The sequence below is a fragment of the Rhinatrema bivittatum genome, chromosome 7, assembly GCF_901001135.1.
Source record: "Rhinatrema bivittatum chromosome 7, aRhiBiv1.1, whole genome shotgun sequence".
NCBI classification, from domain to species: domain Eukaryota; kingdom Metazoa; phylum Chordata; class Amphibia; order Gymnophiona; family Rhinatrematidae; genus Rhinatrema; species Rhinatrema bivittatum.
In genome coordinates, this window is record NC_042621.1 from 55,469,947 (window position 1) to 55,486,018 (window position 16,072).

At 42.8% G+C, this 16,072-nt stretch overlaps 1 protein-coding gene across 10 annotated transcripts in view; it reads right to left on the reverse strand.

The window, feature by feature from the left end:
* Window positions 1–11,897: 11,897 nt before the first annotated feature.
* DPY19L3 (dpy-19 like C-mannosyltransferase 3) overlaps window positions 11,898–16,072 on the reverse strand; it is a 109,712-nt gene continuing 105,537 nt past the window's right edge. For 9 of the 10 annotated variants that reach the window (XM_029608422.1, XM_029608425.1, XM_029608423.1 and 6 more), the window contains 2 exons: window positions 15,799–15,957; window positions 11,898–13,817 (listed from right to left, as the gene is read on the reverse strand). In XM_029608422.1, the coding sequence (XP_029464282.1) occupies window positions 13,656–13,817; window positions 15,799–15,957 (321 nt within the window). In that variant the 3' untranslated portion in view covers window positions 11,898–13,655. The remainder of the gene's footprint in view (window positions 13,818–15,798; window positions 15,958–16,072) is intronic. The other variant, XR_003857695.1, reaches the window with a different exon arrangement.

A 16,072-nucleotide genomic window follows, 5' to 3' on the forward strand; every position in this document is an offset into this window, starting at 1 on the left:
AATGAATAGAAGCGGGCAAGCAAGACTTGACGTGAGTGAGGAATTGTTGGCAGAGAGCTTTATTAACTCATCCCGCTGTTATTGATAGCTGCAGCCTGTCGAACACTGAAGATAGGCCGATTCCATATTGCCAGGTCATGGCTCTTCCTCACGTTATGGGGGCCAGAGAACCTGCCGCGTGCAAGAGCAGCATGAAAGCAGGCGAGGTGACAATTTCTTCTGAAGAAACATATACTATTACATCTTTAACTACAGAAAGCCTGTGGCTGCATAGACTGCATCTGATTAACACAAGTTACATAAAGCAGCAGGAATTCCAAATTGCCACAGCCGCGCTAGGCCCTGAGAAGCAGGCTGCTATTTATTTATAGTCCACTTTTTCAGGCACTTCAAAAGCAGACTATATTCAGGTACTGCAGGTATTTCTCTTACAGCAGAAAAGGACGCGTGATGGGAAGAACAGGAAGCTGAGAGTCCATTCCTAATTGAATAATTTAATTACTATATTTTATTCAGGGAGGACTAGGGGGAAATGGGAGATACCGATGGCCCGCCCCTAAATTTGAATGTAATCCATCCTTTTCCTTTTATGATGGCAGATTTTTTTTTTGTAATGGGAATGTGCTGAAAGAATACAAACTAGGCTTTAATTCCAAACGAGGCTAGCTGTTCAGTTGGTAAATTCTATTTTTTTTTTTAGGTTGAACCTGCATCATAAATACACGATAAACAGATGTGTGGCGCCAAATATGGCAGAACAGAGAAGCCAATGGTGGAGCATTCCCTTTGTCTCGGGCACAAGCAGCATCCATCTAATGCCAGGATCCGAAGCCTAAATTGTTTGGAATCCCCCAACCGACGCGTGACCAGAATTAGACAAGCCAAGATGCGATTTTCTCTGCTGCCGCACGGAGCCAGTAAGCAGTGATTTCAACTTGAGCCCTAGGATTTTTACAGGGCAGTGCTTTAAATGTAGTCTACAACGCAGAAGCTGATCCACCTTTCGTTTAATGTGCTATAATACACCACCCACCTGACATGGACGGTAATTTTGTTTAGTGATAACAGCAATGCTCTCATTTCTGTACAAGAAGTGTTTTAATTATATTTTACCATTGAGGTTTACCAAGTCAAGGGAAACCATATTTGTAAGACTGGATGGGAAAGTACTATAGCTGTGATTTATACCCAGAGATAATCATAATATGACCTGATATTATTTTCTGAGTTATTTATTTATTTAAAACTTTTTATATACCGGCATTAGTAAGCATACATCATACCGGTTCACATTGTAACTGAAAGACTGAAATTACAATCAACGGGGAGGGGGGACAGGGAGGAATATACATAGAGCAGAGGGCGAAATTGAAGCAATAAAGCTGTAACAGGCTATATACAGGTCTATATATAAATGCTTAAACGGGTTCCTTACAGGAGTCTATATACAAAAGGTTCAATGGAGGTGAGGGCTGGGGGGAGGGGGGTGAAAATTAGACTGGGTAGGCTTGTTTTTTCTGAACTTGGAGTAACATAGCTCAAGCCTGAGTGTGGTAGGGAGGGCGTTCCATTGTTTGGGACCTGCAATGGATAGTGCGCGATCTCTGGTAGAGGAAAGGAGGAAGAGCCATGCCTCTGGCTCTTCCTCCTCCCAGTTCAAGTGCCCCTGTTTTATTGTAACTTTTGCTCACTTTGCTCTCTCTTCACCTATTGTTCATGTTGATGTTAATGTTATTGCACCATTGTTTCTTGTAAACCTTTACGATATGATTGGTATCATGAATGTCGGTATATAAAAGCCCTAAATAAATAAATAAATATAGAGCACTGATAAAAAAAAAAAAAAAGTCAGGTGAACAGGGTAATAAACTAATGCTAACGTTAAAAACTGAATTAGCCCCCTGCCTCAATGTTTCCTGCTGTCCAGAGATTCATGGTGAGGACATGGGCCACTGATGTACCCAATCTTCCCGGTTCTTCCCACTTGCGCAGGAGGCGAGCCTCTTTCAAGAGGGATGAGGGAGGGGCTCAGGAAATATTAGAGAGGCAGTAGTGGATGTATGGAATGACCTCCCAGGATCTGAATTCAAGAAAGCATGTGATAAACACAGGGGAGCCCTAAGAGCTGATGGGGAAAATAAAGTCCAGTAGAAAACAGTGTCAGCACTGATGCACATCCCTGGCAGCAAGTACTATGGGCATAGGAAAATCCTCCCCGGGCACTGCCCCTGGTACACACCTCTGCTTCTGGATGCAGCTCTCTTAAATCCAGTAGGCAGAGCCTCTGGTTTCCTCAGACTGCAACTCTTGGGATCTTTATTTTATTTATTTTAAAAAGGGTTATGGATGCCTGGCTATGCAAAAGGGTGCAGGTGATGCCGATGGAATGGCCAGGCACTAGTACAGGCAAACAAAGTTGCTGTATCCTACGCGGATGCATGGAAGATCTTTGAACAGCTGTCATCTGACGGCAGGCGTGGTTTGGTGGCCACGGGGTATTCCATGAAGTGGCAAAGAGGGGAAAGCATATTTGGGTGGGGGCCCTCACATGTTTATTTGCTAGCTATAATGTAAAATGTAATCTGTATCTAATTTTGTTTTTGCTAAGCTCTTCGTATGCTCTGTAGTTCATGCTTTGATTATTGGTCTTACCTGGGTTCCACCACTGCCAGGGAAGATGGGAGGTGAGAAGATGGGGGAGGGGGGGAGATTGAAAGTGGATAGTGATCAGGGATAAAGGGTGGGAATGCGTCTCTGTTTGTTGGAATCAATGCAAAGGGATATAACAAAAAATTATTACAGAAGGGGTTGTTGGTTTTTTTGTTTTTTTTTTACACTTTGCTGAAACAAGATGTCACAGCGTATCCTAGGACACACGACGTGGGAAATTAAGGACTATTTGGGGTTTTTGTATAAGTAATGTATTTCCCATAACGGTTGTGAGTATTTTTTTTTTTTACCTCTCTCAGATTCTCCGATTCCTGCTGTTCCTGAAACTAGGTGGATGGTTTATAAACAGCATATTTTTCTTGTGTTTATACAGCTACCTTTTTCAATAAAAAGTTCTTCTGCCAAAAAAAAAGCTTATTTTCCACCTATAGCGAAGTACTCGTGCTAGGCGGATTACATCATTTAAAACAATCACTCATAAAATACACATAAACAATATAACAAAGCAGCAACAATGCTTAGGAAGTCTCCCTGTGACACGCACAGAGGACAATCCTTTTTCTCCAGCCTCCCTGAAGAAATCTTAGGCAGAATCAGGAGAACGGAGCTTGAATCCCCTCTTACCTTCAGAATATCTCAGGAATCCGCTCTTGGACTCCCAAACACCAGTCACCTTCCAAGGCCCAGAAGAACGAGAGACCACCCCCGGCACCTGTCTCAGCCAGAGAGACACTCAGAACCCCAAACCAGCAGGGCATAAGAGTTTTGGTCAAACTCGGAAACCTCCCACCAGGGCGGTGCCAAAGCGCTCTTGTCACTCCTCTCCTACTCTGACATCCCAATCAGCGCCTGGATGGATACTGATGTTTACAAGTCAGGGACAGTTTGGGACCCCCCTTCCACCAAATATAATTGTAATTAATTTGCCTGTACAGTTAGGTTATAGCTTTCACCTGTGTGTGTAATCTATCTTTCAGGATATAATTAATGACAGGAAAGGACTGTAAGGCCCATCTCCGCTGCCCACTTTACCATCTCTAGCTTCCCTTTACAACTAAAGATCTGAAGAGATTGCAATTCTTCTGTAAAGCTTGTGTTGTGTAGCTTTTCTTCTGTAGCTTAAATAAATACTTAGCTAATACATTTTTTTGTTTTAAATTTTGCATCAGGGTATGAGAGAGAGTAGGCTCCATCTAGATAAGAGAACCCAATATGCCTCTGTTGGTACCAAGCATGCCCAGAGATGCTGCTGGTCATAGGCCTCTGGGAAGAAGGCTTGAAGCTGGCCGCTCATTTGTATGATATGGATGACGCAGGAATGCAGATAAAGAATGATACAGGAACAAAAGAAAAACCCATGAAATGCTTTAGTGGGCAGGTCCAAAAGGAGTATACTAACTACTAACAGTGGAATTAGTTTTGTATGGGTGCCATCGTGCAATAAACAAATCTGTGCTGCTGAACTGAAGGGATATGGTAGGAAAAATTAGAGAGATGACTATTTGAACTGCATTAAAACATGTTAACCCTGTTATAGAGTTCATTCAATCTACGGATGCCAACTCAAGTCAGCAAAAAAAAAACAAAACAATCCAGCCAGCACCACCCTTGCTTACCTCAACTCTTCCCTAGCACTGGAAACTAGAAGACTGCAATATTAACAGCAGGGTATGAGTGAGGGTGGGGCCTGCGATTCCACGCCCATGCTCACAGGCCTGCCACACCCCCCTGCACAAGTTTCCTTTTAATTTTCTATTTATTACATTTTTTATCAGATACAAAGAATCTCCAGCAAGAAAAAAAAAGAAACCAAATCTATAACACACTATAAGACTGTGAATTACAAAAAAACATCAGATCTCAATTCTAGCTCCCAACATACAGATCGATACTGTAACGTGCGGTTGAAGATTTCCTGCCTGTAACGTGCTGTGAGCGCACAATTCGGACGCGCAAGGCAATCCAGCGATACAGTCGCCAGTTTCACGCGTCCTTAGCGCTTCTTAAAACAGACGCATAACCCTTTCCGCACCCAGCATGTATATATGTAAATGAACGAATTAGCTGTATAATGAAGGAATTAGCTATTCCCCTCCGATACTGTGACGCGCGCTCAGATTATCTCCTTTGTAAACTGCTATTTTGCCGCGTCCTTAACCTGTTAGTTTACCGCTACCCTCTACTTGGTGTTAGTGTGGTGTTCGAAAATTAAAACGGGAATAAAGTGTAAAAAATGGGGGTAAAACCAAAGGGAGTAAAGTGTAAAAAACCATGGACGACCTCCATATTAACATTGCAGCGTAAGTTGTTTATATATATGTATAAATACCTGTCATTTTCCGAATCCCCCAGGCGTGCGGTCATCGAGGTGGCGGCGGTGGTGGGAGCCGGCGGGCGGGTGGGCGCGCATTGGATCCAGGCGGCGGTGGGAGCCGGCGGGCGGGTGGACGCGTGTTCGATCCAGGCCGCGGCCGGGTGGGCGTGCATTCATCCAGGCAGAGGGAGCCGCCGGCTCCCTCTGCCTGGATGAATGCACGGCCCCCGCCGGCAGTGAATGAATGCCCGTGCGATTTCGGCGCTCAATGGCGTGACGTCACGACGCTTGACGTCACGCCATGTGACTGCCTTGAGCATGTTCGCGGCCAGGATCGAACACACGCCCACCCGCCCGCTCCCACCGCCGCCTCGATGACCTGGGGGATTCGGAAAGTGATGCAATGTTAATATGGAGGTCGTCCATGGGTTTTTACACTTTACTCCCTTTGGTTTTACCCCCATTTTTTACACTTTATTCCCGTTTTAATTTTCGCCCTGCGCCTTGCTTCGGGAGGGGGGGGAACCATCCACTTCCTGGTGCCTGTCATTTGAAATGACATTTGAAATGACAGGTACCAGCGCACCCAGGATACTGTATAGGCGCTGTATTAGCGCCTATACAGTAAAATGGGTTGCGCGGGCCTAACGCTTGCCTAACGCTTCGCAGCCGTGGCTTGCATTTGTATGCAATTTGAAGAGAGTATCGAGCGGTAGTTGAAGAGAACTGTGCGTGCGGGGAACGAGGGTGCGCCCGGCACTGCCGCACTGTTTCTACCGCTGCCTTAGAGTATCGATCTGATAAAGAGGGAGGAAAGAGTAAATGAGGAGAATAAAGACGACCCCTAGAAGAAACATTAGCAGGGGATTATCTGCTTCTGGTAACACCTGGCAATCTAAACTTGCTCTAATTGGTTCTCTGAAGGCCCACTTATTCCTCTGGAATCTAAAAAGGTATGAAATTGTTCGGGCTCAAAGAAAAAGTAACGGTCTGCACTATGTTTTTTTTTTTTTTTTTTTTTAAACTTATAGTTTTATTACATTTTTAAGAGAACAAACAAGAAACATGAAACACAATGATGTGAAACAGAACTTTAGTCCAGTTAAACTTCCCTATGCACTATGTTTTATGATACATTTACATGGCTATCTCAATACAAAAGCAGCGCCAATTGCCCTGACCTCTTGACGGAGAGCCAGGAAACCTTTCTTTCTCTCGAGTGACCCTAGCTAAATCCGGAATATCCCATTTGCCCCCCAAAAAAGGAGACATTTAATTATTTGAAATAACTTTTCATAACAAAATAATTCGTTCAGTTATAAAGGAGACCAACAAAGTGGACCTTTCAGTAATTTCCTGAGGAGCTTTCTAAAAAAAGTCGTCAGATTTTCAAAATCTAATGTAGATTGCACACACACCTCTCCCCCCACCTGCCTAGAAATAGCATAAAATGTACTTTTTTTTTTTAAAATGGAGGGATCGTATCAGATGGAACAGCCAAAATTTCCATCAGATAATGTCGCAGGGTCAATCGAGGTGACTCTGCAAATAAACCTGGAAAGTTTAAAAGCCTTAGAAAATACTGTGAGACATTTAAAGCTATCAGTTCCACTCATCTCAAACAGTCACATTTTTTTTTAAAGCATAGTTAACAGACTGTATTTGTTTATCATCAACTTCCAAGGTAACAATTTTCCACAAATTATCTTGATACTGAGAAGCAGTATCTTGAGGAAGATCTTCCAATTTTAGCTTTCATTTACCTTGGCTGTACACGTAGAGAAAGAGACAGCAAAGTTAGCCATCAGGTCCCAGACAGCCTCAAGCGTTAACTCCGCCAGGTAAGATGAAGGGAACGGCAGGGGTCGAAACCACCTTCGGCGCAGCAGCACCTCCAGATATAATAGAGAAGCCGTCCTCGGTGCTTGCCGGATGGACTTCATGCATCTGAGCGGGTTCAGAAACCACCGGCACGTCACCCTCTTCTGCAAATGGTTGAAAAACCGCGGAGTCATCTTGTGTGGCAGCTCCCTCTGATACCAGCACAGTAGCCATGTCATCATCTTGCGCTGAAGTCGTCGCAACAGGAGAACGCCGTAGAGCTGGCGGTAATCGTCTGTCAGCAGGGCTAAGCAACACCTCCCTCCCATGTGATAGTGGCACTCCTTCGCCCGAATCTCACATGGGGAACTGCATAGCCCATCAAAAGCAGTTGCCACAAATTCCATGATGGTTCACTGCCCTGGGAGAGGGGAGGCCTCGGACGGGAATTATTCTTACCCTCCCCTTCTTTTTCGGAGAGGTTTCAACAAGGTAACAATCAAGCAACAAGCAAGGAAGTACAGGATGCCAGAGTCTGTGTTCTTCTCATGCTGCCATCTTGGCTCCTCCCCACAAGATCCTTTTTGAAAGAGAAAACTTGTATGATTGGATGGGAAAGTGGCACTCCATGCTCCGTGGGGGTCATAGACCCCATTACCAAGAGTTGACTGGGGGAGGGAGTGAAGGCAAGGTGCACTGGTGGGGGGGGGGGGGGGGGCGTGTTCTGCTGCGAGAGACGCAGGTGGTCGGCTGGTTGCCAGCTTTAAGGTCCTGCCAGCGTTTGGTCTCCCATCAGTAAAACCAGTCATGTGTACATGATGATACATTTTAAATATTTACATTTCCTTTGTAATCCTCTTGGCAATAAGTGCAGATTATAAACTGTTTGTATTTATTCAACTATTCTGAAGAATAACTGTGGCAGTTTTTCATATGTATTTCCCTTATTTATTTAAAAGATTTTATATACCACATTCTGTGTTCCACTGATAAGAAATTATTTGGAAAGAAGCCCAATTAAAACTATTCTATCTGTGCACAAAACCACAATTAGTTAGTATAAGCACACCTAAGCTGATTTATTGTAACAGCAGCAACGCTGTGTCCATTTAATAGCAAATTCATTGTCTATGCTGGTTTGGAGATGGACATACACTTTAAGCAGCCCATGGGCTGCATTGTTATTTGTCACGTGTGGGACAGGGGAGACGGTCTGTAAAATCTAAAATGCAGAACAGAATTCAGCAATCATCTGTGGTAAGGCAAAGAATGCGGGTGAACTTAAATTATTATTCTACAAATAAAGCTGTAACACTGGACTCTCTTTTCTCCTATTTCATGTCCATCACTGCACTGGCGATCTCTCAGCACCTGCTCTACATTTCTTGCAGGTTTTTTGTTTGAATTCACTCTCCCTATATACATACACATGTATTGACAGCTGCCTGGATATAACAGCATAACACACTTTTTTTGAAATGAGAACTTTAAAATATTACTACACTATCCTGCATTAGTTTTACTTCCTTTAATTGCTTAATCACTTGCATTGGCTCACTGAGTGAAAAGCACTGGACTAAGGAATTGGGCATCTAAATGGCAGATTAAATTTAATGTGGACAAGAGCAAAGCGATGCACACAGGGCAAAATAATCCTAATTATAGGTACACAATGTTAGATTCCATATTAGGAGTCACCACTCAGGAAAAGGATCTAGGAGTCAGTGTGGCCAATATATAGTAAGGATGGCAGATAAAGATCAAATGGTCTATATAGAAATGTTCATAGGTTACCTCTTTTCTTCATTTCCAAGCTCAAGGCTTTAGGGATCCACAGTGTTTTCCCCATGTCTCTTTGAATTCACTTACTGTTCTCGTCTTCATCACCTCTTCTGGAAGGACATGCCAGGCATCCACCACTCTCTCTGTGAAGAAATATTACCTGATGTTGGTTCTGAGTCATCCCCCCCCTGGTAGTTTCATATTATGATCCTTAGTTGTTTAGTTTCCTTTCCAATGCAATAAATAGGTTGATGTATGTAAATCATTAATATTGTTCAGGTATCTATTCTGATGGTATTATACCCCCGCTAGATTACACCATTGCTCCCTGGCTGCTCCTGATAGATGCTGGAAGGAGTTGGGGGGGCTTGTGGTGGGACTGACCGCTTAATTCAAGGTTTTGGAAAGAGGTCTCCTTGGCTCCAAGGAATGCCAGACCTTACGATTACATCGTTGTCTCCTTTGTACCCATTCCAGAAGGGGGTAAATTCCAGCAAAAATTGGTGATACAATGGGTGCATTGCGAGATAGCTAGATCTTGGTCATCTTCCCAGGTTCCTTCCTTACAGGATTTGCTCTTCCGCGTACACAGTTTATACTGCACGAATAAGATCACCGCTCATCAAAGGAATACTTTGGCAAAGTTTGATAAAGTGTGGTCCGCTTATATTTGGTGGCGAGATTCTAGCCTTTAAGGAGGGTCAGTGAGGATAAGGGGCTTCCTTACTGATGTTTGGATTCGGGGAATCTTTTTGCCGCCTTCCCATGTTACACTTTCGTTTACCTCAGGGGGACATAATAAAGATAAGATATCTAAAGGTCCTTCAGGCGGGTTTTCCAGCTGCAATCTCTTTGGTGATCGATGATGATAATAATAATAATAGGTTTTGCCGATTTTGGAGGAAGGGGGTTGGGGGGAGATGAAGTATATTTCTAAAGACCGATTTATGTGTTAAGGGATATTAGGTTTATTTATATTGTGCTACATTTGTTTAATGATTTTTATACACGGACCAAATTTGCATTATTGTTATTATTTTGTCTTTAATAAAATTTGTCAAATTAAAAAAAAAAAGAAATAGAACATTAGGAATTATTCATAAAGGAATGGAGAACAAAACTGTACAGATCGTAATGTCTCTATCCAGATCAGTGAGACCTCAGCTTCGGCACTCTGTGCAGTTTTGTTTTATTTTAATTTTACCCACCCTTCCAGGAAGGTTCAGGGCTGGGTAGATAAGAGAATACATAATTTACATAAAACTATAAACAGACAGAATGACGGATATCAGTTTGCTACAGCAATGTTACAGGGAACACACAACGGAGGCATAGCCAGGTTCCTAGATAAAGCCAAGGCAGGACATAACCTGTAGCGGGAGAGATTCAGAAATGGTCACCACCACCCTCCCCTTAAAAAAAAAACTTTGCGAAACTAGAAAAGGTACAGAGAAGGGCAACGAAAATGATAAAGGGGATGGAACGGCTTCCTATTGATGATCAAAGGCTAAACATGTTAGGGTTCTTCAGCTTGGAGAAGGGATGGTTGAGAAGGGATATGACGAGAGGTGTACAAAAGCATGAGGGGGTGCAACAGGGAACAGTTATTTCCTCATTCAGATAGTTTCAGAGAGAGTCCTTGCACTAAAGGTGGATTTAAAATAAACTGGAGCTAATATTTTTTTTCACTAGGTTGTGGAATTTGTTGCAGGAGGATGTGGTCAAGGCATCCAGCATACCAAGCTGAAAAGGAGTTCAGACAAGTTCTTGGGAAGAAAACGCTTAGAAACAATTGTTAGGCAGGCAGACTCGAGGGAAGCCACTGCTTCTGCCTGGGAGCAGGCAACAAGAAAGGGAGCCACTCTTTGGGGGCCTGCTGGGTACTGCCCAGAGGTCTGGACTGGCCAACATGGCACTTTTTATTTTAGGGGCCTTGTCCGCACCACATTTTCAGGTGGTCTAAGAGGATCATGTCAGGAATATATTTTTTTTTCCCCAAATCTACCTACATGTGCTGATGCGCAGGGCTTGGAAAGAAGTTCTGTTAGTGTTATTACCATGTGATTTGGCTGCAGGATGATCTTTATCTTTGTTCTCAGCTGTATTTTTTCTTCATGGTGGTCTCCTCTGGCCTACCCACCCATATATACACACAAATACAGATGAAGGGCTTAATATTCAGGTGTGTTGTGTCTGTGGATCCTTGGACTGGAGGCGAGACAGGCTCTACCTGCAGGTTCTCACTGCCAGCAGGTGGACCCAGACGAAGCAGAGACCTGTCTGGACCTTCACCTTTGCCAGCCCTCGTTCCACTCGGGTTAAGCCTTTGGGTGCAGGGGCCAGCAGGCGAAAGGTCTTTGGGAATGGCTAGGGTCGTGGACAGGAGCAGGCAGCGATCAAGACTTGGGGAGAGTCCAGGCAAGGGTCGAAACCAGGTAAACCATCTGAGGGGGAGGGAAGGGAGGAACAAGGCTGTGGCAGGCTGGGCGGACGAAGGCAGGAAGCACACACACACACACACACACTACAGAACGTAAGTGGGACCTGTTGCTGAGGTAGCATGCATCGGGAGAGATGCCCTTAAATAGGGGGGGAAGACGCGACATCATTAGCAGAGGCTGCGGGGACTTTCGCACCGCGGTCCCTTTAAGAGGCCTGATGTCAGGCGCGCGCCTAAGGGGAGCAGGCAGGAGCCGGAACCGGCAGCGTCCTGCCGCAGGGTGTTCAGTGGCTTCCTGCCGCACCGAAGACGGTGGCCGGCCAGAGCATGCCAGCCACAAAGGTAAGGCCAACTGTTCACGCAATAAGTCGGTGCGGTCGGCAGGCAGCGTTTACCCCCCCCCCCCCGATGCAATTCAAATTTTCAAAGTGGAAGTATGCACATTCATCTCTTTGAAAATGATCCCAGAGAAACTACGAGCGCGCAATTGCACCCGCGATGTGAGTCGTGCCGCTCTCCCAAGATAATGAACATGAACGCATCTCAATCAAAAAAGCATGCATAGAAAAATCGCCACCGCCAGGCATGCCTCTCCCCTATTCGCAGAAAAAAGTGTGTGCATGCAGCATCCACGCGCTTATTTTTCCGTGGGTCTTGGTTACACAACTTGCCGCGGGTAATAGCAACAAGTCCCTTACTCTCCAAAACATTAGCAGAGTTGCACTCAAAGTTTACATTGGGCGCTAAGGCCCTGCTTGTGTTTGAAACGAGAATATTCACGCACCATGAAAAGTAATTCTGTATAAAATAGCAAGTTTTTATTTCCAGTATTGTCATCAAACTCAGCTTAAAAAAAAAAATTCTTGACGCTTTTTTTTTTTTTTTTTTAGAATACTTTACATTTATCAGAGCAAAACTGGCCGTAAGTGTGGTCAGGACTTGATTCATATACCCTTGCATAGCTGGGCACATGTTTTGTTGGGATACAAAAACATTTCTGAATGTCACTTAATGCTTCTTTATTGACCAAAAGATTTGCTTCAGCATGGATCATTACCAAGTCCTTTATATGCTTTTTTCCTGCCGCAAGCTATCACCACAGAAATGTGTGCCGAGCACAAAGATCGCACAATATATTTTTCTAACAACAAATCTAACTTTAAGTAATTATAGGAGTTGCTCTCTGGCTTTTTAAAACAGTCACCTGTAGTTACTGCCTCTGCGCTTTTGTTCCAGACAGCTTGCTTTATTTTCAACGTGCAACTCAGCACATTCTTTCAAGGCATAACCATTTCTCAGCATGTGCTTAGAAATCATCCTTTTCCAGGACAAGAACAAAAAAAAAAAAAAAGTGTTCAATCAGAGTCCTCCCTTTCTGTCCCAGGCAGTCACGTGTACATCCAGTACTGCACCTGTGGTGCATCATGGGAGTCAGACTCTTGGCAACTGAAAGGACGGCCCTATGGCTCTTTCAATCATATCTGCTTATTTACAATACAAGAGAGTAAGGGTTTTTCATTCTGTGCTTTCCAGTTTGCCATTCCTTTCTTTCAAAGTCACTGAAGTTTCAGTGCAGGACATTAAATCTCACTGCACAGCTTTGCTTTACTTAAATTGTACATGCACGAGAAGCACTTGCAAGGCTTTCACATTAATGCAGCTGAGCAGCAATCACTGTGAACGGACGGTAGTTACATCTGCAGGCACTTGGGCACACTTTTAACTTTTTAATAGCAGAAAAGGATTGAAGCTTGAAGACTGCAACAGGTCGAAGGTAAAATTAAGAGTTGCTTAATAAAATGGAACAGCGCAGAGAAAATATGGTAGCAACAACTCAATTCTAGGAAACATTTAAAGGCAGTAAAGCATTTCCAGCTTTGTAGGCTGGAGAAAGATACAAAAGGTCATAAAAAAAAAACAAACCACTGAATTGAATGGCTTTAAAATGGGCCAAAAAATCTAATCAACTGTCTAGCCAGTGTTTGTAAGGGCAAATATATATTTCTCTATAGATTAATCATATCGTCAAAATCAAAACAAAAATGTCTATTTTATTGTTCAATGCATTTTATTTGCTTGAACTGAAGATGATGTTTCACCCAACTGTTGGACATTTCCAATGTGCCTCAATATTAGCATTTCGAAAAATACACAGTGATCCTGTACCAGATTGGCAAAAAGGTCCTCTGGCAAATTTTATTTGTAAATAAAAATATTTGGTAGTCTATTTCTACAGTCCCAGTGGTCCTTTCAATGCCCAAAGCAGAGCTGACACATAACAATAGCAAAGATCAATATGCATGACACATCAACTGGTATCAAGTTACAATCAAAATCCAAAAATCTGATCAGATTTGTACATTGTAACCTTTCCATAACACTGCTGTAGCCAACCTGTGTCTCATATATTCTGCAGTAAACTATAAAGGAATATTAGGGGTCATTTCCTATATTGAACAAGTTATTCAAAATTAGTTTGGTTAAAGCAAGCATGGTAGCCAGTTAAAAAAAACCCCAATACATCCAATGTAAAACACTATTAAAAAAACAACACTTTAGTAAACAATCACTCAATGTTGTCATTACAGCATCAATCCATTGCAGTAAAAAAGTACATAGACATGTATGCTATTTCTTTTTAGCCAGCCTGTAAACATTAAATGTTTTGTTTTTAAACACTGGGGTAAAGTACGTGGAATAAGAAGGCAGGTCTCTCTTGATTTCATCACAAAAACGAGGAAAAGGTGAAGGTGTCAAGTCTGGTTCATTCTCTCCTGGACCATCCATGATCTATCATTAAAATTAAAAAATTTTAAAAAACCTCTTTTGTACTATGCAGACATTGAAGACAGACATCCCGGTCTTACTCTTTGCATGCAGTGTTTTAAATCAAGCGTACGTGATGGAAAATGAGTCTTGGTAGACCAGTGGTTAGCAGGCACCAAACATTTCTTCAGCTATTAAGTGTTGCTATACACAAGTTAACTGAAGAGGTGACTGCAAGGCATTGCAGAATCTTTACCCCAAATTCTTGTTCGACAGAAAAAAAATCCAAAAGGCCATCGCACCAAAGTGCAAAGGTTTTCACAGATGGGGGACCCTGCGTGCATAAAAACATTGGCTTCTTGGACTTTTGCATGTGTATATGGTGCAAACATTTACTCTTGCAAAAGGTCGTGCCGCTTCTAAGTTAATGAGCTGCTGTGATGCAAAAGCATGAAAAGCAGCTCATTATGTCCATAGTGCTAAAATACACGCAATAAGGCCCTTGCAGGCTGGTGTTTGCAAAAAAAAAAAAAAAAAAAGATAACGTCACCTCAGTGAGGGCCATAGAAAACTTCTACGCATATGTTGTCTACCAGACTTGTTTGCTTAAGAGGTCCACTAGAAAACTTAGGGGCATAAAATTACAACTTCTGCATGAATTTCGGCACACCTTAGTTTATTAGCCTCAAAGGGAGAGAGCACGGCAATCAGACCAGGTTCATTTTTCATAGCTAAACCAAATTTTTATCTGGATTACAAAACTTTTTAGATATATAAGACAATATTCTATAAATGCTAGAGCGTAATCACTTATAAGGGTATGCGGATGTTCTCTGCTCAGCCCTAGACAAAACCTTCAAAGTTTATGACAGCACGGGTTTATTTACCACCCAGAAGCCTGACACTTCCCTGTTAAAGTAGATAGTGCGCCCTCACTTAACAACTTTTCCACAAAAATCAGTCTCCCTGGCAGCTAAAATGAAAAACTGGAAACTGTTAACCCGATGTGTGTATTGGCATGTGATTGCAAGAAATGGTTGTGCAATAGTTTGCGATAACGCTGACCTTGTTGGCCATCAGCTTAGGACATAAGACCAGAACTAAAAGATGCACATCTCATGCCTCCCAGGCAAGTACAATTCAAACAGGAAAACAGCTGACACTTTCGCTGGACTCTTGACCTGCCGGACATTTTACAAAGTTGTTTTGACTTTAGGTAGCTTGGCTATATTAGGGCTTCAAATAATAATATGTGCAGATGACGTTGTGATTATAGAATATTTTAAGTGAGCGTAGCAGAGGGTACATGGTGTTTTACAATTATTAAATGCTGTGGTCTGGTATCGACATTTTAACAAGAGGTCATCTTGCCCATAAGGAATATGAGTGATAAGTATGTTCGTGTCGTAGATGGATTATCTCCTGCTTTAAGGAGGCCTTATTGTCACTGTCAAGAAAGAAACATATCCCCATGCAGCTAGGTCTGTCTACATCAGAAAAGTTCTAATTATCAAGTCAGATTGACTATCTCGTACATGCAAAAAATGGCCTGGGGAAGGGCGTTCATGGCTGCTTTGGTTTAACAAATTAGTCAGACCCTTCCACATTTTAGTAATGCTGTCTTCCTGAAGTAGATGATTTTACTTTATTGGGGAGAAATATTCAAAAGCCATTTAGATGGATAACTGGAAAGTTATCCATCTAACTATCCATCCAGCTAACTCTGGTTGAGCTGAAGGCAGTCTAAAGTCAACCGGATATACCTATTGGGCTAATTTAAGATATCCTTGTATATTCAATGGTGCTTTCGCACCGCCGAATATCCCACTTAAATTAGCCAGATAGGTATATCCGGCTAACTTAATTAGCCGCTCAGCAGCTGAATGTCAGCCCCGTTATCTCTATCAAAGTATTCTAACATGGAAAAGAATATGCCCTTCAGCATTTATTTTAATTTTCCCCTAAAACAATCCTGAGGCGATCACTTAGAATTTGGAGTACTTACATGGCCATTATCCATATCCAACAGGTCACGTAAACGACATCCTCTGCTGTGTCTCCTTTCATAGCATATACTGTCCTCCAAGATCATATAGTCTGTGCCAAAGGACCTCAGTATGCTGTGCACTTCTTCAGGGGATCTCTTTGCATATATCTGATAAACCTGTCAATCAGGTGAAACACAGCCATCTAAAGGGACCTGCTGAATGAGAGGGGAACGGTATACCCACACACCGCGTGCTCGCAGGAGCTTCTTGGTTGGTTTCTTTCAATAAATA